The 21394-nt window shown below is 40.2% G+C and overlaps 1 protein-coding gene across 1 annotated transcript in view; it reads right to left on the bottom strand.

The window, feature by feature from the left end:
- Positions 1–21394, bottom strand: part of SPTLC2 (serine palmitoyltransferase long chain base subunit 2) — a 98764-nt gene that overhangs the window by 58251 nt on the left and 19119 nt on the right. Inside the window, exons 2-4 of the mRNA XM_070415906.1 lie at positions 10826–11020; positions 4922–5076; positions 2931–3079 (exon numbers count right to left, since the gene is read on the bottom strand). Coding sequence (XP_070272007.1) covers positions 2931–3079; positions 4922–5076; positions 10826–11020 — 499 coding nt within the window. The remainder of the gene's footprint in view (positions 1–2930; positions 3080–4921; positions 5077–10825; positions 11021–21394) is intronic.

Below are 21394 nucleotides of genomic sequence, written 5' to 3'. Positions count from 1 at the left end.
TGGAGTTTCCTCAAAAAATTAAAAATGGAACTCCCATTTGACCCAGTAATCCCACGTATAGGAATATATCCCAAGGAATCAGAAACACCAATCAGAAAGGATATATGCACTCCTATGTTCATAGCAGCACAATTTACACTAGCTAAGATTTGGAAACAGCCTAAGTGCCCATCAGCAGATGAGTGGATTAAAAAACTGGTACATTTACACAATGGAACACTACATGGCTGTAAAAAAAAGAAAAAACTCTTACCATTTGCAACAGCATAGATGGACCTGGAGAGCATTATGCTAAGCGAAATAAGCCAATCGGAGAAAGAAAAATATCACATGATCTCACTTATTTGTGGAATATAATGAACAACATAAACTGATGAACAAAAATAGATCCAGAGACATAGAAGCACTGAACAGACTGTCCAACCTTAGAGGGAAGGCGGGTGGGGAGGTGGGGGGTGGGTTTAAGAGAGCAACCAAAGGACTTGTATGCATGCATATAAGCATAATCCATGGACACAGGGGGGGGGGGAGGGTGAGGTCATGTGCTAGGGAGTGGGAATAGCCGGGGAGAGGTCAATGGGGGGAAAAAGGAGACATATGTAATACAGTAGGTCCTCGGGTTACGTCGGAGATCCGTTCCTACGGCGCAATGTAACGCGATTTTCGCCGTAAGTCAGAATCCATCTACATAAGCACCTATATCACTCACATGGAGCACATACACAGCAGTAATGAAGTGAAACAGTAAAAAAAATTTAAAAGAAAGATACCAATTTCTGACCTTTACTTGTGGTAAATAAATAATAAAAAACATAAAGCACATATGTACATACGTCAAAATGACGGAACTTTTTTTTTATAAATGCTGTAAATGGGAGATGGCGACATAATCACGTAACAACCTACATCGAGTCCGACGTAACCTGAGGACTACCTGTACTTTAAACAATAAAAATTTTTTTTAAAAATCAGGAGGGATATCTCAGCTGTGGAGGTTCCCTCTGAGAAGTGAGGGGTCCCAGCCCCCAACCCAGCTTCCCAGCCCAGTGTTCCAGTGCCAGGAAGAGAAGTCCACATAATTTCTGGGGGTAAAAACCAGCAATGACTGTGGCTGAGTGAGATGGAGAGCTGCTGGAGTCCTAGGCAGTTTCTCTTAAAGGGTCCATGCGTAGACTTGCTCTGACTCATTCCCTCTGGGTTCCAGCATTGGGGCAGCAGCTCAAAAGGCACCAGGGAAACAAAGAGAGGAACTGAACTGTCTGGAGGGGCAGATGCCATTGTTCCTTTTTTGAGACCCTCCTCATGCCCCACCCACAGAACTGGTAGATGTGCACCGTATGTGAGTCTCCATGAACCTGGCTGACACTGTTCTCCTGGCCCTGGTGATTCCCTGAGACCCCCATCCCACCCAACTGTGGGTCCACCCAAACTGTTTCCAGTTGCTTTTCCAAACGAATAGCCTGTTTTGGCTTGTGCTTCAGATTTTCCTAAAATCTCTCAAACAAGCAGCATCTGGCCTCAGCATGCCCTGTTGTTCTCACTAAGTGGCCCCAGGCCCAGCACTAGCAGCAGCCAGCCTTGGTTTGCAGCTTTGCCTTGCTGCACTCCAAGCCCAGCATAAGTAGCAGCCATCTGCAGATTGCTTTGTAGCTCATGCTGGGTGTCCCCAGGCAGAAGACAGGCATTAGTTGATCTTGGCCTGCACTTTATGAAAAAGTACTTTATAAAATATAAACTGCCATAAAGATGTGTGATTTCTATATGTTGTTAATGCTCCCTTAACCACATCATTAGGGACCCTAAGTGAAAACAACCCAGCTGTATTTGCCAATCTCTAGACCAGGGGTCCTCAAATTACGGCCCACGGGCCACATGCAAATACAAATATTGTATTTGTTCCCGTTTTGTTTTTTTACTTCAAAATAAGATATGTGCAGTGTGCATAGGAATTTGTTCATAGTCTTTTTTTTAAACTATAGTCCGGCCCTCCAACGGTCAGAGGGACAGTGAACTGGCCCCCTGTTTAAAAACGTTTGAGGACCCTTGCTCTAGACCCATGAGAATAACAATGAATTGTTTTTTATTCTTTATTTAATCAGAGAGAAGAGAAAGGTAAAGATAGATACAGCAATGATGAGAGAATCATTGATTGGCTAACTCTTGCATGCCCCCTACTGGGGATTGAGCCCACAACCCGAGTATGTGCCCTGACTGGGAATCAAACCATGACCTCCTGGTCTGGCCCATGCTCAACCACTAAGCCACACTGGCCGTGCTGAATTGTTTTAATCCACTAAGTTTTGATGTGCTTCACAGTAATAAATATCCAGACTGATGCCTTATAACTTCTATGGTTATCAGTCACTAGAACAAAATGAAGAATTTGAAATTTTCCTTTTAACTAAATAAATTAAATCTCTTTACATAAATCTGTTCTCTTTTACATTTTATAGACTTGTACTACTAATAAAAAGAATTAGCATTTAATGAGTATTTACCATGTTACAAGCACTTTACATGAATTAGCTTCTTAAAACAATCCTATAAGGTAGGAATTATTATTAGCCCCAAATTACCAGTAGGGAAATAGATTAACTTTCATATGCTCACAGGCTCAGATATGAAGTGGTGCTCTTTAATGAACTATCATTTGCAAAAGTCAATAAAGTCAACACTAAAGTTATAAATGAAACAATAGTATTGAACATACTCTGTATGTATAACATAATGGAAAAGAAATATACATCTCAAAATGTGTTGAAAGCATTAAAATCATCCATCAATTCAGAAAAATAAAGCATTCTTTATCTGATGTAAACTACATGGCAAAGTATGTATTTGGACACTGAATATTCTAGCACTCTAGCCATATTACTCCCTCCTGAGTAAAAAAGTTAAGAACATAAGCTAGCCCAACAGACTACACTCACCAATTTCCTGCCGAGTGCTGCACACGCCAACTCCATATTCCTCTAGGACTTTGGCAGCTGCCTCCTGACATGATCCAGTATTTCGTGCAAATCCAAGATAGTTGTAGGAACCCATGTTTATAACACCTTTAATCGTATTCCCTGTGTACCTGTATTTCAATAGGATGAATGTTCATGAAACCCATGAACATGGTCAAACACTTACATATGATAATAAATGTATTGGTAATACCAAAGGAAGCAATATATATAAGAAACAGAGAGAATATGGTCTAAATGAAAAATAGCTCAAACTCACTACCAATAAATGAAATGAAAGTTAAAATACCAATTTTTGCTTATCAATAATGATAAAGATTTAAAAACTGACCATAGCCAGCATTGGTCAGGACTATTTCATACACTGTAGATAAGAATATCAGAGTACTGCCCTAACCGGTTTGGTTCAGTGGATAGAGCGTTGGCCAGTGGACTGAAGGGTCCCAGGTTCGATTCCAGTCAAGGGCATGTACCTTGGTTGCGGGCACATCCCCAGTAGGTGGTGTGCAGGAGGGAGCTGACTGATGTTTCTCTCTCATTGATGTAACTAACTCTCTATCCCTTTCCCTTCCTCTCTGTAAAAAATCAATAAATATATATTTTTTAAAAAAGAATATCAGAGTACTTTTTTTTGGAAGGCAGTTTGACAGTACTTATCCATTAAAAGATATCCTCCAGTGAGGGTTAACCAAAGGAAAAGAAAGAGTCACAATACAATTGTGACCATGTCTCTTTCCCAGGCACACAAACCAGTGACATTCCTAATTGTGGAAGCTCAGACAGTCTGACCCCTCAAGTGAAGATGACATGGTTCAGAGGCACATCCAACTTAAGATGGACATGAAGTATGAACAAGAAATAAATTGCCAATCTTCTAACTTGAGATTTTGGAGTTTTTAACACAGGATGATGCAGCCCAACCTGCATGTGTACACTACATACATCAAAATTGTAGAATACTAAGTAGCCACTACAAATAATGAGCTTGCTTTGAATATACACAAAGATGTTACTGATACGTTAGCAAGTAAAAAAACAAGATGCAGTATCATTTCTATAGTATGATGCCATTTTTGTAAATCAAAAACTGTGTGTAACCCTACTAGATACATTATATACATATCCCACAGAAAACACCTGGCGGAATAACACACTACAAACTGATAACAGTGGTTACCTCTGGGGAGTGAGGATTAGTAGGGCAGTGGATTTGCAAAGGAATAGTGGTTAGTTCTCATGGGGACTTTCAATTTATCTTTATTGCTTGTCTTTTTTTAAAATAGCAATGCAATCATGTAATACTTGAGCAAACTAAACAAAATAAAATTTTATAAAGTTTTCTAAACTATTGAACCCATTTAAGTAAAAACACTCTACATATCCTTGAATCATTTGAGAAATCAAAACATCCAGAAATAAATTCAGATACTTGATCCTGGTTAAGTAGTATAATAGAAAGGACAGTTTTTCTTTGTGTTGTTGTTGTCTTTTTAAAATATATTTTTATTGATTTCAGAGAGGAAGGGAGAGGGAGAAAGAAACAGAAGCATCAATGAGAGAAAATCATTGATTGGCTGCCTCCAGCATGCCCCCTACTGGGGATTGAGCCCGCAACCCAGGCATGTGCCCTTGACCAGAATCAAACCTGGGACCCTTTAGTGCACAGGCCAATGCTCTACCCATTGAGCAAAACTGCTAGGGCTTGTTTTGTTTTACTAGGTCAAATTTTGCTTTCAACTATAACCCAACACAGTATCAAACTAATAAAAAAATGTATTTTAAACATCCCAATAACAATGAACAATATGCAAGGAAATTAATCACATTATATTGTATTTTCAGCTTCCACTGCTGTTTTGACAAAATACTGTCAAATTTGCAATAGAATATTTTAAAAAGTCAAAAAATTCCTTTTTTTGTTGTTAGGAAATAATTTCCCAAACAAGACTTACCTGAATGACCAGTTGTAATCATGAGACTGTCTCTCCATGATGTCCATCCTGGCTCCAGGCACACTACAGATTGGTCGATTCCAGTTGTCTCTAATCCTCATGTAGAGGTTCCTTGTATAGAAGTTTTCAAAATCCTGATACAATGGCACAAAGTCCTACCAACAAATGGTGAGATACCATAAATTTAACTGAGTTACTTTTTAACAATTTACAACTTCCCTTTTCATATTGCAATAGCACTTGAGAATGAGAGGTCAATTATACTGAGTTAGCTCGGCCAGCATGGCTCTGTGGTTGGCCCATGAATCAGAAGGTTGAGGTTCAATTCCTGACCAGGACACATGCCTGGGTTGTGGGCTTGATCCCTAATAGGGGGTGTGCAGGAGGCAGCTGATCGATATTTCTCTCTCATTGATGTTTCTATCTCTCTATCCCTCTCCCTTTCTCTCTCTAAAATCAATCATCATATATAATAAAAGGGTAATACACAAATTGACCAAACGGCAGAACGCCAGTCGCTGGAATGACTGATCGCTATGATGCACACTGACCACCAGGTGGCAGACGCTCAACACAGGAACTGCCCCCTGGTGTTCAGTGCACTCCCATAGGGGGAGCTCCGCTAAGCCACAAGCCAGGCTGACAGCTGGCAAGCACAGCTGTGGTGGTGGGAGCCAAGCCTGCCTCTGCAGCAGTGCTAAGGATGTCTGACTGCAGCTTAGGCCCACTCCCCAGAGGCCTAAGCCACAGTTGGACATCCCCTCAAGGGCTCCTGGACTTCGAAAGGGTGCAGGCCAGGCTGAGGGACTCCCCTCCCCCCCACACACATACCCAGTGCACGAAATTTCGTGCACTGGGAATTTCGTGCACTGGGCTTCTAGTAGAAATATATTTTTTTAAAAGATTAGTTAAATAAAATTATACTGAGTTAACTGACACAGAAAACATTTTGAAAGGCATAAAATCTGTTTATTTTAAAACAACTCTTAGGTAAAAGTCACATAGCTTTGATGATTGATCTATAAGAAATGGTTGAATGCAGAGCCAAAGAATTGAGTAAAGCAGGCCTCTAAAAATAAACTTAGTTGTACATTTCTGTCATTAAAGGTTTTCCTTCCTAATAAAATAAAAAAGACTAGTGTTCTGCCCCCTACCCCAAGTAAAATACTGACTGGGGGAAATGCCATAAAAACTCCTATAATTTCAGTTTCTAACAAGAAAAATAATTCCAAAATTAAGATTCCATTCTTGGCATATTTTCAAGGATCAAAATGAAATTAATTCAAAGAAAAATGATAAAAGCAAGAAACTCTTAAGTAGCTTACAGAAAGATCCCTGCGTCTGGTTTCTTTCCTTAGATCGGAGTTTTTAATAAAAATTAAAAAACAGCCCTAGCCGGTTTGGCTCAGTGGATAAAGCGTTGGCCTGCGGACCAAAGGGTCCAGGGTTCGATTCCGGCAAGGGTACATACCTCAGTTGCAGGCTCCTCCCTGGTGCAGGCCCTGGTCAGGGTGCGTGTAGGAGGCAACCAATCGATGTGTTTCTCTCACATCAATGTTTGTCTTTTCTTCTCTCTTCCACTCTCTCTAAAAATCAATGGAAAAATATCCTCAGGTGAGGATTAAAAATAAATAATAATGAAAAATAGTTTTAAAAAAATTTAAAAATACATATATAAAAAGATTCTCAAAATGAATTTCCATGATCAAGGACTTAACACCACCCTTTTTTTCATCCCTGAAGTATACTAAAATTAAGCCTGTAAAAAATAAAGTCACCATGAGCTAAAATGAATGAATATGCTATGTCCCATGTGGTTTGACCATTGCTCAGAACACACATGACTAGACTACATAGAATCTACTTAAATCCTGAAGGTAAAGGGTAAAACACACAAACAAACAAAACTGTACTACAGTTTTACTAGTCAGAAAACCACTGAGCTTCAAGGCCTCAGGTCTGGGCTTGTTGCCAACCTAAGTTAATCTATAATAATAAAATGTAATAATGCTAATTAGACCGGACAGCCAAACATCCTTCCAGACGAAGCCGCGGTGGTGGGGGCTGAGGCAGAGGCAGTTATGGGTGATCAGGCAGGCAGAGTGGTTAGGGGTGATCAGGCAGGCAGGCGAGTGGTTAGGGGTGATCAGGCAGGCAGGTGAATGGTTAGGGGCGATCAGGCAGGCAGGCAGAGTGGTTAGGGGTGATCAGGCAGGCGAGCAGTTAGGGGCATCAGGCAGGCAGGCAGAGGTGGTTAGGGGTGATCAGGCAGGCATATAGAGTGGTTAGGGGCGATCAGGCAGGCAGGCCAGCAGTTAGGAGCCAGCGGTCCCGGATTGCGAGAGGGATGTCTAACTGCTAGTTTAGGCCCACAGGGATCGGGCCTAAACCAGCAGTTGGACATCCCCCGAGGGGTCCTGGATTTCGAGAGGGCGCAGGCCAGGCCAAGGGACCCCACTGGTGCATGATCGGGGCCAGGGAGGGACGTGGGAGGTTGGCCAGTTGGGGAGGGACTGCGGGAGGGTTCCAGGGCATGTCCAGCCCATCTGGCTCAGTCCGGATAGGCCGGATCCCAGCAGCAAGCTTATCTACTGGTCGAAGGGTCTTCACCTGATGGTCAGTGCATGTCATAGTGAGTGGTAGAGCAGCCTTAGCATATCATTAGCATATTACGCTTTGATTGGTTGAATGGCCGGCCAGATGACTGGACACTTAGCATCTTAGGCTTTTATTATATAGGATTTTATGATCCCAAGCAAGCACTTTCCCTCACCTCTTTCCAATATTAACACTAAAATTTGCCTATCCCTGGACTACATCTAATCCAGCATCAGAAAACAAGCTCTACCATAACGATGAATTATTCTTTCTTTCCCTCTAAAAGTAATCAAAGAATTATATGCATATATGCAAGGCCCATGGACACAGACAATAATGTAGTGAAGATCTGGGGTGTGGTCTGGGTGGAGGGGAGGAAAGGGATGGGAGGATGGGGGTCATCTATAATACTGTCAACAATAAAATAAATAAATAAATAAATAAATAGCCCTAGCTGGTTTGGCTCAGTGGATAGAGTGTCAACTGGCAGACCAAAGGGTCCCTGGTTCGATTATAATCACGGACATGTACCTCAGTTGCAGGCTCAATCTCTGGGCCCCACTGAGACGTCTGCGGGAGGCAATCAATCGATGCATTTCTCTCACATCAATGTTTCTCTCTCTGTCTCTCCCCTTCCCTTTCACTCTCTCTAAAAAAATCAATGGTAAATATCCTCAGGTGAGGATTAATAAAAAATAAATAAAAAAGTAATATTTATTATTACTTCCTCCAAAAATTGTTTCCTGACTAATCCTATGCTACTCAGTTTACTTTTTTGTTCTAAATCTGCATACAATTCAAGGATTATTTACATATAGAAAGCTTTGCAAAGGCCTATAAATTCAAAGTGTTAATGTTTCTTCAACAAAATTAGAAACTAAAAGAATAAACAGAGTAGTTCCAATTCTTTCACATAGATAGCCCCAATAGTTAAACAATTTACCCTGAAACATGAAACAAGTTCCAAAGATACTATACTTATTCACCAAGTAATTCAGATGAATCCCCTCCCTCTGTCCCTTCCATTCATCATGCTTGACAGAGCACCAGCTGTGCAAACTCTATTGTCATTCTCCTCCTCAAAAACTGCCCAGGACTCCTCGGTGCCTACCAAACTTCTTAGTTTACATTCAAAACACAATTTTTCATACACCCAAACACTGGTTCCAAACACTGCTCATGCCTTTACCTATACTATCCTCTCTATACCATAATCAGCTCATCCCATCTCCACCTCTACCTGTCATTTATTGGGTCTCTACAGTATGTTGACACTATGAGAGGTCCCGGTAGATAAACATTTTCTAGTCTGAATATGTAATAAAACTTTAGCTCCCATCCAGTCATAACTGTCATCAACTCAGTCTAGTAGGAAAAGATTGCCTGTAAACAAGTAATTGCAATACCACACTATACAGTAAGTGTATAGTAAGCTGTAAGTTATGGTAAGTAAGCCATACCTGAGGGATGTAAAAAAAAAAAAATCAACATACCATGGATGCATGTTAGCTAGAAAGTCAATATTTGAGACATACAGGGGTCAAAAAAATGGTAAAGAAAATTTTAATTTGTTCTGATTTTCAATTATGAAAATTAGTTTGGCCAACTGGATCAAGTTCTGAATGCAGGGCTTTGTTTGCATTAGGTATTTAAAAAATACCTTTTTAATGAAATTAACTTGTAGGGATTTCAGGGCAAAGAGTAAGATGGCCAACTTATGGTGCTTGAGTTGGGAAGGATGCAGAATGGTTAAGATGACAAAGAAGAATGCCTGGACCCTTTTTCCCAGGGCCAGAATCTTCAACCTATATCCTGACTGGCTTTGGCTTCCTAATTCCAGAGAGGACCTTTTCCTCTCTCGTGTTTCCAGATGCCCTCACGTGATCACAATACATTCCCAGTGTTTCCTGGCTCCTCTCCAGTGGTGACCTTGCTGCCACTTACATCTCTCTCCTCTAACACCCACAAAAGTGAGGGACAACAAGAGTCTAACTTCTGATTCCCTTCTCTAATCTAGTACACTCCCTGGGCTACAGGACAACCTCTCCATACTTCACCTGCCAAGAACAAGTTTCTTTTTTGTAAAATCAGGCATTTCACTCTAACTTTATTTCTTTTTGAGAATAAGTAACGTGTGTTTATTGTACAAAACTCTAGAGAGGCAAAGGAATATACAGAGAAAAGGGAAGTGAATTAGATCCCCCTCCCCAGAGACATTATCACTTCTGTTTACCATTACTAACATAAGGTGGTTTCTACTATAAACAGAGTAGTTCAGCCATTCTACTTTAGGGCTTATTTGTTTGGGGACAGGACCTGATTTGTGAACCAGACATTTATGTATAATGTGTCTATGAGAAAACACATCCCGAGTTCTATAGAACAAAATCTTTTCAGATGACTGTGGACACAACTTGGGATACAATATGATATTGTGAACAGAAAGAACATGGCTTTCGGCTCTTCACCAACCTGTGTCTGCATACCAGTTCTAAAACTAAGCTCCTTAGGAAACATTACTTAACTTGGGCACATACCCGGGTTTCAGGTTTGATCCCAAGTTGTGGCGTGTATTGGAGGCAAAGGCTCAATGTTTCTCTCTCATATTAATGTTTCTCTCTCTCTCTCTCTCTCTCTCTCTCTCTAGAATCAATGAAAAAAACATATCCTCGATGAGGACTGAAAAGAAAGTTCTTTTTTTTTAATATATATATTTTTTATTGATTTCAGAGAGGAAAGGAGAGAGAGAGATAGAAACATCAATGGTGAGAGAGAATCATTGATTGGCTGCCTGCTGCACACCCCCTACTGGGGATTGACCCCGCAACCCGGGCATGTGCCTTTGACCGATGCTCTATCCACTGAGCCAAACCAGCTAGGGCAAGAAAAGTTAAGTTCTTTAGTTTCTTCATGCCTTTAACCTTGTTTCCAACTTTCTTTGTTTAACTGCATCTGGAATATTTTTATTTTAATGTGTACCAAAATATCTAAAGAAAAAACAGAGTGAAAATACCAAGATTTCGCCCTAGCTGGTTTGGCTCAGTGGACAGAACACCAGCCTGCAGACTGAAAGGTCCTGGGTTCGATTCCAGTCAAGGGCACATACCTGGGTTGTGGGCTCGGTCCCCAGTAGGGGATGTGCAGGAGGCAGCTGAACAATGATTCTCTCTTATCACTAATGTTTCTATCTCTCTCTCCCTCTCCCTTCCTCTCTGAAATCAATAACAAAATATTTTTAAAAAAGAAAATACCAAGATTTCTATAAAAGGCTTCCATTCACAGAATTAAAGATTCTCTAACAATTACCTTTTGTTCTTCCCTTTCTGTTGCATAGTGACACTTTTCAATTCTCCAATACCTCAAGAAATCTCGAAGGTATCCAAAGAGCGTGAGTACACCATACCCCACATAAGTAAGCACAGCAACCAGCATTGGTGTTTCTTCAAAAGCTTCGTTAAACGGTCTTTTATACAGTCCTCCATTTTGTGTAACATGATGGACCTGAAAGAGAGATTTAAAATGTTTACTTCAATAACACTAAGAAAGATTTCTACTTAAAAATCGAAGTAGTCTTCACAGATTTGTATAACTATACCTTCGGAATTCCCTAAGTTATAGTTTAAAAAGCCCACTAAGGCCAGCACCGGTTTGGCTCAGTGGATAGAGCATTGGCCTGTGGACTGGAGGGTCCCAGGTTCAATTCCGGTCAAGGGCATGTACCTTGGTTGCGGCCACATCCCCAGTGGGACATGTGCAGGAGGCAGCTGATCGATGTTTCTCTCTCATCGATGTTTCTATCTCTCTCCCTTCCTCTCTGCAGAAAATCAATAAAATATATTTTTAAAAAAACAAACCCACTAAGATCTAAACAGGGCATCATTATTTTTCAATAGAAGTAAGTTACATATAATTCAGATGAACAGCAAACAAAAAAACAGAGGGAGAGGGACTGCCTAAGAACAACGCCTGACTCTTTTCTCTCGTTATTTGATTTCATGAAATAGATCCTAAAATACTATGGTTGGAGAATACATAATTTCCTTTGTTCTAATAAAGAAAACAAGAAATATCGGGGGGAACACTTTGTAAAGTATGTGATTGCCTAACCACTATACCTGAAACTAATACAAAATAACACTGAATGTAAACCATAATTGAAAAAAATAAAAAGCACACAGAAATATAAATCAACAGAGAAAGCCTATCCTGAAAAATAATATATTAGCTAATAAATAAAGTGATCAAAAGTAAATTCAGTTTTAGAATAAAATATTTGTAAATGTTTTACTGCTCTATGTCCTTAAAGCCACTCAATCACAGTATTCCAAACATCAACATTAGGCCCCTGTGAAAACACACACAATGCTTACTTTTGTGAGTGATCCAGCATTGTATAAAAGGAGAAAGTGAAATCCAATGCAAAGCATACAGCAATCAGTAACTGTCATAAAATCATTCTGCCCCTCCATCTAAGTGTTCATTCAAATTCTGCAAGATTATCTCTGGCTTCATACATTCTTTGGGGTATCTGAGTTTTAATATACAGATACCAAACCACCATACTTTTGATATCATAACTTAAAGCTTTTTACTTTTTGGTCAATTTTTTAAAAATATATATTTTATTGATTTTTTTACAGAGATGAAGGGAGAGGGATAGAGAGTTAGAAACGTCGATGAGAGAGAAACATCGATCATCTGCCTCCTGCACACCCCCTACTGGGGATGTGCCTGCAACCAAGGTACATGCTCTTGACCAGAATCGAATCTGGGACCCTTCAGTCCGCAGGCCAATGCTCTATCCACTGAGCCAAACCAGTTAGAGCCTTTTTGGTCAATTTTAATGGAAATCTTATTTTACAGAAAAAATCCACTAGAGCATTTTCTAAAAATTTATTGATTTTGGAAAGAGAGAAAAAACCATTGATTTGTTGTTCTGCTTATTTATGCATTTACTGGTTGCTTCTTGTATGTGACCTGACCAGAGATTGAGCCTGCAACCTTGGTGTAGCGGAATGAGGCTCTAACCAACTTAGCTACCTGGCCAGGGCCCACTAGAGTATTTTGTGTGTTAATGTTAATCTTACTTGAAACAGCTGAGAGCAGTGAGGACGGGTCAATCAGAATTTACCAGGAGCATTTTTTTTTTATTGATTTCAGAGAGGAAGGGAGGGGCAGGGGAGGGGGGGGAGAGAGAGAGAGAGAGAGAGAGAGAGAGAGATCAATGATGAGAGAGATTCATTGATCAGCTGCCTCCTGCACACCCCACACTGGGGATCAAGCTCACAACCTGGGTATGTGCCCTGACCTCCTGGTTCATAGGTCGAAGCTCAATCACTGAAGCACACCACCAGGCAGGAGCATATTTTTCAAGTGAGGTCTGAACTAGAGTTATAAAAAGTCCCAAAGGAAGAAAAGATTTTTGCCCTCTCAGGCAACCTGATCAGATATCTGATTGTAAACTAATAAGAACAAATTAATAAAAATTTACAAAACTACAGAAACTAATATATGCATACCCCTGGGCTAAATATGGTTTAGAATATTGTATCCTGATAATGTTAGTTTGAGAAAGTTACTTGAATGCTGCAAGTTAGAACAGTTTGGGAAAAAATAGCTGTATTTGACAAAGAAAAGACATTCAGATAGGCATAATACATGGGATCTATTGGTACTGATTCAATTTGACTGCCCAAAGAACTTATGAAAACTATTCGTAAAACTGGTTTAAGTCTTCATCAATCTCTTCTCCAAGAGATTGTGTCAATATTTAATACTTAAACTTTTTATGCAGAAGGTTGTAATATGTTTAGAAGAGAATAGCTAGCAATGAGCCATTATCTGAAGATAGAAAATTATTTAAAAATTAACAATATAACACATAAGCTAATAAGCTAAACAAAACAAAATCAAAAGCAATCAAAACACAAGAAAAATAACATTCTGATCATCTCTTTAAAAAACTACATTTAAAAATGTCATACCAGTACCCAACTCTTCTGAACTCTAAAATTGTTTCAACTATTTTCTCTCAATTGAACAAAAAAGTAAAATGTGAGGCAATTTTCAGAGCGCCTAAGTCTAAAATATGTGTGGCAGATTTATATGTCAGGAATGCTGTGGCTATATCTCTTTAAAAGATTTCCGCCTGGATTTGAGATACACCCAAACCAGCAGGACCAAGTAAATGTAAACAGATGGTTGCACTGTCTAGGAAGGAGGAAGTTAAACCATTAGTTTGCTTTTAAATACTATGTGATTCTATCGCAGCCCCTTTTAAAATGAAATGCATTTGAAGGAATTGAGATTCAACTCTGAAAGAACTTTTGGAATGTGGCCTCAGTCAAAAACACAGGTCACTCTTCTGCGTCACTGAATCTGCTGCTGATTCCATCTAAGTCGTCTTCATTTCAGTTATTATATCCTTCATTTCTGATTGTTGTTGTTGTTTACGGTTTCTCTCTGTAAGTTCTCTCTGAGTTCATCTACTCTTCCTCTAAGTTCATTGAGCATCCCTATAACCAGTGTTTTGAACTCTGTATCTGGTAGATTGCTAGCTTCCATTTTGGTCACATGCCTATAAGCTACCAACCATACTTTTAAGTCACTGGAGAGACACTCCCAAGCAAAGCAATAATGGGGTGCCGTATAATCAAAAGATAAAACCATAAACTTAATATGCACTAAAATCATCTGGAAGGAGATACAAGAAACTGGAATGGGGAGAGGAATGGGGGAAGGAAGCATACTTCCTACTTATAACCCTCTGAACCAATTTACTTTTTATTTCTAACTAAGACTATATATTATTGAATTTTTGTTTATCGTTTTATTTTTTAAATGTTTAAACTAAATTTTCTCACTGATTTCATTCACTATTTGGACTAAAACAGAGTTAATAAAAACAACATACACTTCTCATCCTAACTTTAGGTCAGCTCACAGTCTACAGACTCTCTAGAGCAGCGGTTCTCAATCTGTGGGTCGAGACCCCTTTGGGGGTCGAACGACCCTTTCACAGGGGTCACCTAAGACCATTGGAAAACACATATATAATTACATATTGTTTTTGTGATTAATCACTATGCTTTAATTATGTTCAATTTGTAACAATGAAAAAACCTCCTGCATATCAGATATTTACATTACAATTCATAACTAGCAAAATTACAGTTATGAAGTAGCAACGAAAATAATTTTATGGTTGGGGGTCACCACAACATGAGGAACTGTATTAAAGGGTTGCAGCATTAGGAAGGTTGAGAACCACTGCTCTAGAGAATTCTCATCTACTTGTTAAGATCTCAAAAGGACTTGACATGCTGATAAGTGCAAATCTACATTTCAATCCCCAATCCCCTCCACCCCGAAAAACTCTAAATTTACATTTCCACCTGCCTCCTATCTAGCTCCACTTAGATCTTCCCAAATCAACATCTCACCATCTTAACTCCTCCCTCAATTCAAACCTGACCCTCCTCTTCTCCTATATTTCCTACCTAGTCGACAGAATCACCATCCAGTCAACCCAGTCTCCCAAGTTTGGAGTCATCTTTAGCTCCACCTTATCTTCTGGCTTTCACCTAGAACTAGTAATGAATTTTCATGCCTTAATTCAAAATTTTCTTGTGGGGCACCAGGGAATTTTAAAGAGACTAGGAATGTCCTACAACTTGAGGGAGGCATTGGAGGCACAGTATACATACAGGTAAAAAAAATCATGGAGTTGTACAGCTAGCACATTTTATGCACTTAACTAAATGTATGTTAGTCCTCAATTTAAAAACAAAACCTCAATACCTCTTCCTTCAGTGAGCTACTGCAATACCCTCCCTGCACTCAATTATCCTTTCAGTCACACTAAACTTTTTGCCAGTCTTTCCAAAAAGAATCCTCCCCTAAGAGGAGTGAAAATCCTCTAATAGTGATGTCAATGACTAGTGTCCAATACTGAAAAGTCAAAAAGCAGTAATATAAGCATGTTAGATTATGGAGGCAAACTTCAAAAGAATCTGCTAAAATATAAATTAGTTACTTCTGAAGATGAAGAAAATGGTAGAAGAGAGAAGACTGTTGTATATCTGAAAACAAGCCTTGTGGAACTGTCCGATGCTCCATACCAAGTGCTACAGGTAAAGGGTTGCTAGGAATTCTTAGGTCCTACAGCACTGGACCATAGAGCTATTTTGGCTGTGAATGTGCACTATTTCCAAGAAAAGAAAATAATGACTCCAGCCCTGGCCAGTGTTACTCACTGGTTAGAATGTTGACCCATGCACCAAAGGGTCATGGGTTCCATTCCTGGTCAGGGGTCAGGGGCACATACCAGGGTGACTGATTTGATCCCCTGCCCCAGTCTGGTACGTAGGGGAGGCAACCGATCACTTTGTCTCTCTCACATCAATGTCTCTCTCTTCCCTCTCCCTCCCTTCCACTCTCTAAAAAAAGTCAATGGTAAAAATATCCTCAGGTAAGGATTAACAACAACAAAACAATGGCTGCAAAGGTGATTCAGAGATAATCTCATTCTAGGAGGAATTGCCTCAGATTCAACAGTTCAGAGACTCAAGAGTGACAGCCAGGAGCATGGGGGATTGAGAAGGCCAGGGACAACACATGACCTCCATACTCCAACAGGTCCAGAGGGCAGAGCATTGAGCACTAAACCTAAAAGGATTATTCTTGAGCCTTAAGATCTCATGAAATTTATCTTGCTAAATTTTGGACTTGTTGGAAGCTGTGACTTCTTTTTCCTCCTCTAATTTCTCCTTTTTGGAACAAAAAATGCCTATCTGCTGCCTGTCCGACCATAGTATTTTGGAAGCACATAACTTGTATGTTTCACAGGTTCACAGCTGGACAGGAAATCTGTCGCAGCATGAATTATCTTGAGTCTCATTCATCTCAGATTTAGACGATATTTAGATGAGGCTTTGGATTTTAGACTTGAGATGATGCTGGAATGAGTTAATACTTTTGGTGCTGTTAGGATGGAATTAATCTATTTTGCGTGCAAGAAGGACATGATTTGGGGGAACCCATGGGCAAAATGTTATAGGATGAATGTTTGTGTCTCTTCCACCAAATGTGATGATATTTGAAGGTGAGGCCCTTGGGAGATAATTAGGTTTAGATTAGGTTCAAATTATGTCATAATATGATTAAAGCCCTCATAAGAAGAATAAGCACAGATCTCCACTGAGGAAAGGCCATGTGAGCTCGCTATAAAAGGACCTCTACAAGCCAAGAAGAGGACCCTCACTCATCAAGAATCAAGTCTTGATTCTTGGACTTCCTGGCCTCCAGAATCAGAAGAAATAAATGTTTGTTGTTTAAGCCACCCAGTCTATGGTATTTTGGTTCTGGCAGCCTGAAGAAAGACAGGTAAACAAATGCATACAACGTACTCCCAATTGGTTTAGGAAAAACTAACCATGTTTGTGCATGAGCACATGTGTAAAGAGAATGATGGAGAATTTTCTTCACGAACCATTTGCGAGTGAGTTGCAGTTATAATGTACCTTTACCTTTTACTATTTTATTATTATTATTTTTAATCCTCACCCAGGGAGTGAGGATATTTTTTCCATTGCTTTTTAGAAAGAGAATGGAAGGGCGGGGGAAGGGGGAGAGAGAAGAGAGAAACATCAATGTGGAAGAGGCACATGGATTGGTTGCCTCCCGCACCCACCCGAGCCCAACATGGGGAGAGGATCAAACCTGCAAGCCAGGTAGATGCCCTTGACAGGGAATTGAATCCAAGACCCTCCGGCGAGCAGGCGGACACTCTAACCATTGAACAACACCAGCCAGGGTATGTACCTTTACCATTTATTTATTTGGTTTTTATTTTCGGTTAATCCTTACCTGAGGATATCTTTTACATTGTTTTTTTCAGCGAGAGTAGAAGGGAGGGAGGGAGAGAGAGACAGACAGGGAAACACTGACGCAAGAGAGACACATTGACTGGTTGCCTCCTGCAGTCGCCCTGACCAGGGAATTGAACTCAAGACCTTCTGGTGTGCAGGCCAACACTCTAACCACTGAACAACACCAGCAATGGCTTATTTTTTAAAATTTATCTTTATTGTTGAAAGTATTATAGATGTGCCCCTTTTTCCCCCCATTGACCCCCTCCACCCCACTCCCGCCCCCCTCCCCAGGCATTCACCATATTATTGTCTATCTCCATGGGTTATGCATATATGTTCTTTGGTTAAACTCTTCCCACCCGCCCCCTCCGAAATATGTCAGTCTGTTGCATGCTTCAATGTCTCTGGATATATTTTGTTTGTCAGTTTATTTTGTTCATTAAATTCCACATATAAGTGAGATTTATGTCTTTCTCTGACTGGCTTATTTCACTTAGCATAATACTCTCCAGATCCCTCCATGCTGTCTCAAAGGGTAAGAGATCCTTCTTTTTTACAGCCACACAGTATTCCATTGTGTAAATATACCAGTACCTTTTTTAAAATATATATATTTTATTGATTTTTTACAGAGAGGAAGGGAGGGGGATAGAGAGTTAGAAACATCGATGAGAGAAAGAGAAACATCGATCAGCTGCCTCCTGCACATCCCCTACTGGGGATGTGCCTGCAACAGGTACATGCCCTTGACCGGAATCGAACCTGGGACCCTTTAGACCGCAGGCCGATGCTCTATCCACTGAGCCAAACCGGTTAGGGCATATACCAGTACCTTTTAATACTTCAGTGTATATGTCTTCAACACATTCTCTTACATAACCACAGAACAATTATCAACATCAGTAAATTGATAGAATACTAATAACTAGTCTACATTCTTAATTCAAATTTTGCCAATTGTCCTAATGATGTCCTTTACAACAAAAGAAAGTCCTGGATCACCCTGGCTGGGTAGCTCAGTGGATTGCAGTGTCGTCCCCATACACTGGATGTCACATACAGTGCATATATATATATATCAGGCCACATACAGGAGTCAACCAGTGAATGGATGGGTGGAACAAGTTTTAGTCTCTCTCATTCTCTCTCTCTCTCCCCCCCTCCTTCCCTCTCTCCTCCTCTCAAAAATCAATAAAGGAATTAATCAATAAATTATTTTAAAAATTTTAAAATAAAAAGCTAATAGGAAAAAAGTAAGTCCTGGATCATGTGTTGCATTCTGTCTCTTAGTTTCAGAAAAGAAAAAGATGTGTTTTTTTTTTTTTTTTTTTTTTTTTTCCTATACATACCATGATAAAGTTTAATTTATAAATTAGGCACATAAGAGGTTAACAACAATAATTGCTGGGGTCCAATCCCAGCGGGTCCAGGGGTCCCCAAAGGTGTGGACGGAGTCGGCGAAGAAGGAATGACACGAAGACAGCCTTCAGTTGATCAGCAGCCTAGTCAGGACCTATAGCCAGGATTTCCAGCCAAAGTTCTGGTCGGAGCTCTGGTTAGGAACTGATGAGGTTCTGATCGAAAAAGAGATGTTTTGATTACACTGTAAACTGACTTGGACTGAATGATCCTGAGCAGAGGTTTCAAGAATCCCATGAAAGGCCCTAGCTGGTTTGGCTCAGTGGATGGAGCATTGGCCTGAGGACTGAAAGGTCCTGGGTTTGATTCTGGTCAGGGGCACACGACCAAGCTGCAGGCTCAATCCCCATTGGGGTGGGGGGTGCGTGCAGGAGGCAGCCTATCAATGATTCTCTCTCATCACTGATGTTTCTAGCCTCTTTCTCCCTTCCTCTCTGAAATCAGTGAAAATTATATATATATATATATATATATATATATATATATATATATATATATGAATCCCATGAAAGTACACAGAGTAACTATGTAATTATACAACAATGAGGAAGTAATTATTGGGAAACAGTGTACATTTCTGATATGAATACAAAAACCACATACGCATCTTTGTTTAAAGCAAATAAACATTCCTGCTGAATGTGGCAGTAGGATGACTAAGCCTGCCCCATCACCAGATACTGCCCACCTGGTGGACAATTTGGAACATTATATAAAAAAAGTTAAATGTTCAATATGAAATATCCATTATTCTTCAACAATCAAAGGGCTGTTACTATGCATTTTCCAGTAAATAAACCCTATTCATTCCCAGTGGTATAGCCTGCTATTCCTTAGAAGTTTTGCTGAAATGGTCTTTTCTTGGAATTTTACTGCAATGTTTTAGTCTCTCCCTACTGCATACCATACATACTAGAGAAAATAGTTTGGAGCTTTGTGCTTGTCACACAAGCTATTCCATGTTCTGAACATATATATTCAGAAGAGTCTTCTTTTTTGAGCAGGCAAATTTTGAAAAGTAGGGAGCACACTTTTTTTTCTTGCAAACAGGATAAATTCCCTAATTTTGTCAATAAATATGTCATATAGAATGCACTGAAAAGTGCTCCAAAATTGCCCAGCTGGTATGCTCAGTGGTTGAGCATCAACCTATGAACCAGGAGGTCATGGTTCAATTCCTGGTCAGGGCACATGCCAGGGTTGCGGGCTCAATCCCCAATAGGGGGTGTGCAGGAGGCAGCTGATCAGTGATTTTCTCTCATTACTGATGTTTCTATCTTTCTCCCTCTCCATGCTTCTCTGAAATCAATAAAAATATTAAAAAAGAAAAAGTTCTTCCAAAGCTATCTGTAAACAAATTCGTATTTTGACTTACTACTTTCCCACTGAAGACCCCAAAATGGAGGCCTCAAAGTATATGTGCACTGGGGGACATTTCAGTTCAGTGGCATCCTGTGCACTGTGCATGGGTGTGACCACTTTCACTTGCCACCCAGATCTCCTCTGTAGCACTTTCCTACCCCTAGGTAAGCCTCATGGTATAACAAACAATATAATAGTTAGGAAGTGAGTACCAGTGCAGCTCTGCTGCAAATTCTGCATCCATTAGTGCTCTCTTCTGCCTCTAATGTGTTCTGGGCCTATAGCACCATGCCCTCCACTCAGCCCTCCACACACTCCACAGAGGTTTGTAAAAAACACGAGTTGGAGAGACAACCCGGTTGACATCAATTTTCCTTCTCTGGAAATATGGCCTGATACACAGGGGTAGTCCCCCTGCTGGTCACATCTGTGCAATATGACTGTATTTCCTGGGTCATAACTGACTGACAAAGGGTAAGCCAAAATAAACCCAACACACCCTTCTCATGGGACTGGAAATTTCAATGGGGTAAGAGTCTGAAGACACTGCACCAACATCCCAGAGGAAAAGGTCCATTAACTCCTGCCACTAAGGTCCCAGTCACTGTGCCATTTCTTGCACTTGTGATTTTCTGAGACTTAGTTGTTCATCAATTCCTCCCCATTCTGTTTTTTGGTTTGTTTGTTTTTTTGCATATCTATCATCCTTGAAATAAATCACCTTTTTGTTTAGCTAGAGTCAGATTCTGCTGTTATCAACTGAAAGAAATCTGATACCGATTCTATATTAAAATCTCTTAGAACTTCTTTTTTACCCTTACTGGGTGTTTTTGTTTTTTTATCCTCACCTAAGGATATTTTCCCATTGATTTTTATAGAGAGAGGGAGAGAGGGAAAGACAGAGAGAAATATCAATTGAGAGAAACACATCAATTGATTGCCTCCTGCATGAGCCCCGACCAGGGCCCAGGCTAGGGGAGGAGCCAAATGAGGTATGTGCCCTTGGCCAGAATCGAACCCGGGACCCTTTGGTCTGCAGGCCAATGCTCTATCCACTGAGCTAAACCAGCTACGACACTGTGTATTTATATGTTAACATTGCCTGAAACTTTTAGGGCTCAGCCTTTTTTTTTCAAATGGTTCCCAACCTGGTCAATGTTGTATATTTGGGACACTGTTTACTATCTTCTCTAGGATAAGGGATGCCTGGTTCAAAATTATT

Source organism: Myotis yumanensis, unplaced genomic scaffold (genome assembly GCF_028538775.1).
Source record: "Myotis yumanensis isolate MYYU_CA2020_CCGP unplaced genomic scaffold, mMyoYum1.0.hap1 SCAF_1, whole genome shotgun sequence".
Classification (NCBI taxonomy): domain Eukaryota; kingdom Metazoa; phylum Chordata; class Mammalia; order Chiroptera; family Vespertilionidae; genus Myotis; species Myotis yumanensis.
The sequence above is the reverse complement of the archived record's forward strand: the minus strand, read 5'-3'. Positions and strand labels throughout refer to the sequence as shown.